This window comes from Elephantulus edwardii, unplaced genomic scaffold (genome assembly GCF_000299155.1).
Source record: "Elephantulus edwardii isolate Elephantulus edwardi_28Jun2011 unplaced genomic scaffold, EleEdw1.0 scaffold00011, whole genome shotgun sequence".
Taxonomy (NCBI): Eukaryota; Metazoa; Chordata; class Mammalia; order Macroscelidea; family Macroscelididae; genus Elephantulus; species Elephantulus edwardii.
Window position 1 is genome coordinate 24,245,875 of NW_006399761.1, and position 2,047 is coordinate 24,247,921.

At 47.9% G+C, this 2,047-nt stretch overlaps 1 protein-coding gene across 1 annotated transcript; it reads right to left on the reverse strand.

Moving 5' to 3' along the window:
• Positions 1-595: 595 nt before the first annotated feature.
• Positions 596-1,789, reverse strand: B3GNT2 (UDP-GlcNAc:betaGal beta-1,3-N-acetylglucosaminyltransferase 2). Its single transcript, XM_006880960.1, has one exon. It carries the CDS (start codon positions 1,787-1,789, stop codon positions 596-598), a length of 1,194 nt encoding a protein of 397 aa, XP_006881022.1.
• Positions 1,790-2,047: the final 258 nt, after the last annotated feature.

Below are 2,047 nucleotides of genomic sequence, written 5' to 3' on the forward strand. Positions count from 1 at the left end.
TCATTTTGCAAACTGAACTTGAGCAGATTAACACAAGAAAATACTGTCATGGGGGGGGGGGGGGCAGGAAATTTTGACAGGAGTCAATTTTCTCGAGACAATTTCAAATTCACCCAAATGGCATGAAAATAAGAGTTAACTGCATTTCAACGGAAGCCACTGAACTATGTGTAACAAAGTCTTTGGAGCCAACTGGTTCATAAACACCTAAGTCACAGATAAATTAACCATCAAAATGGAAAACAGGAATATCATCATATAGGGGCAAAACAAAAAAAAATAACTTGAAATGGTTAACATCTGGAAACTTATGATTTCAGATGGGAGAGGGTAAATTGGGGGGGAAATGGCCACCGGTCTGTTGGAAGGATTAGAATCTTCCTTCCTTATCACCTGCCATATCTCCATAAAACATTGTATTATTCTGCATTCCCTCTTCAGAAAAGTACCAAATTGAAGGATTTCAACACCCTCAAATGGATCCGTCAAAGGCAATTCTGATGGTTTTAGCATAGAGATCACCCTAATGTGAGAACACGATGTGGGAACTAGTCATGATTATGTCTTTCTATGCAAAACGTAGCTGATGTGTATCTTAGCATTTTAAATGAGCATTTTGTAACTGAGACCAAATATCGATCATCTCCTGGGGTTTTCTGCTATGGACTAACATCAGGTCTACATAGGAGCAGATATTATTCTTATGCTTCTCTTCGATATCAAATGTTCGGAAGCCTTTGTGTTTCTCTGGAACGAGGCCGAGTTTCTGAAGGCACATTCCAGTATAAACGTCATCGATGGGGTAGAGGTGGACCCGGTCGGTCATCGCGTACAGCCTCCGGGCCAGGTGGCCGGAGTAGAGGAAGCCACCTCCCCCGGCATAAGGCGGGTAGACACCCGAGTAAACAACTTCGGGGATGTAGTACTTCAGTTTCTTATCCCGATGAGGTCCAGCATTGTGGATGACATCGCCGATAAACAGATCTTTGGCTTTATTCTTGGACAAGCTATTCAAGTAATTCAGGATGTGGTGGGTGTTCACGAAGACGTCATCGTCACCCTTGAACACAAACTCTGCGTTGGGGCAGGAGCTGCTCACCCAGCGAAGGAACAGCACTTCCTTCAGGGACAGGTTGAAGAAGGTGTCCCTGTAGTTCCACAGAAGGATGTCCTGGTGCCTCTCGCTCTCGAATTTCAGCATATCCGAAAGGTCGGGGTGGTTGTCCTCCGGGGGGGTCTGGCCCAGCAGGAAGACCCGCACCACCGTCTGGTTCCCCACGGTGGCTTCGCGACCCCAGGACTCCCGGATGGCTTGCCGTCTGGCGAAGTGGGGGGTGAGGGACTTGATGGCCAGCAACAAGAAGGGCTTCTTTGCACACTTGTGCGGCTGGTCGATAAGCAGTGAGTAATTGCGACATCTCAGGTACAGCAGGAAGTCTTTGAATCTGTCCGGCAAGTTGCTGAAGCCCGTGACCACGGAGGGGACCCGCAGGTCGGGCTCGCAGTAGTTGAGGTGGCTCAGGTTGGAGAACTCGTAGCCCTCGCCGGTCTGGTTGGGCAGCGCGCTGAGAATGGGGTTGTACCGCTTGTTCAGCATCTCCTGCTCCCTGTTCCAGTACGCCGTGGGGGGCCTGGACACCCTCCAGAACTTCTCTTTGGGGATGATCACCTCTCCTTTCCCATTTTTGTCCTGGCTACCGCCTTTCGACACCTCCACGATCAGATAAATGAAGACATTGGCCATCATCAGGATACCCAGCAACTTTATTCTCCGGCGTCCAACACTCATGTCTCATATCTGGAATAGGAAAAGGGGAGAGCGAGACGTTAATTACGTGGTGTTAACCTGCCTTTCCAGTTCTTTCTCTTGTCTTTCTGACGTTATCTCCCACAGAACAGGTAGTTTAAAGAACAGAGTCGGAGCAGGTCAATTAATAGCCCCCCGCCCCACACCTCCCTAGCTTTATGGCTATAAGGAAACAGCATAGTCTACGCCTTAGCTTCTCTATTTTTTTCACTGTTCACATATTTTTAAAATAAATTTTTT

Coding starts and splice junctions, on each gene's coding strand:
- B3GNT2 (XM_006880960.1), bottom strand. CDS start 1,789: ATGAGTGTTGGACGCCGGAGAATAAAGTTGCTGGGTATCCTGATGATG.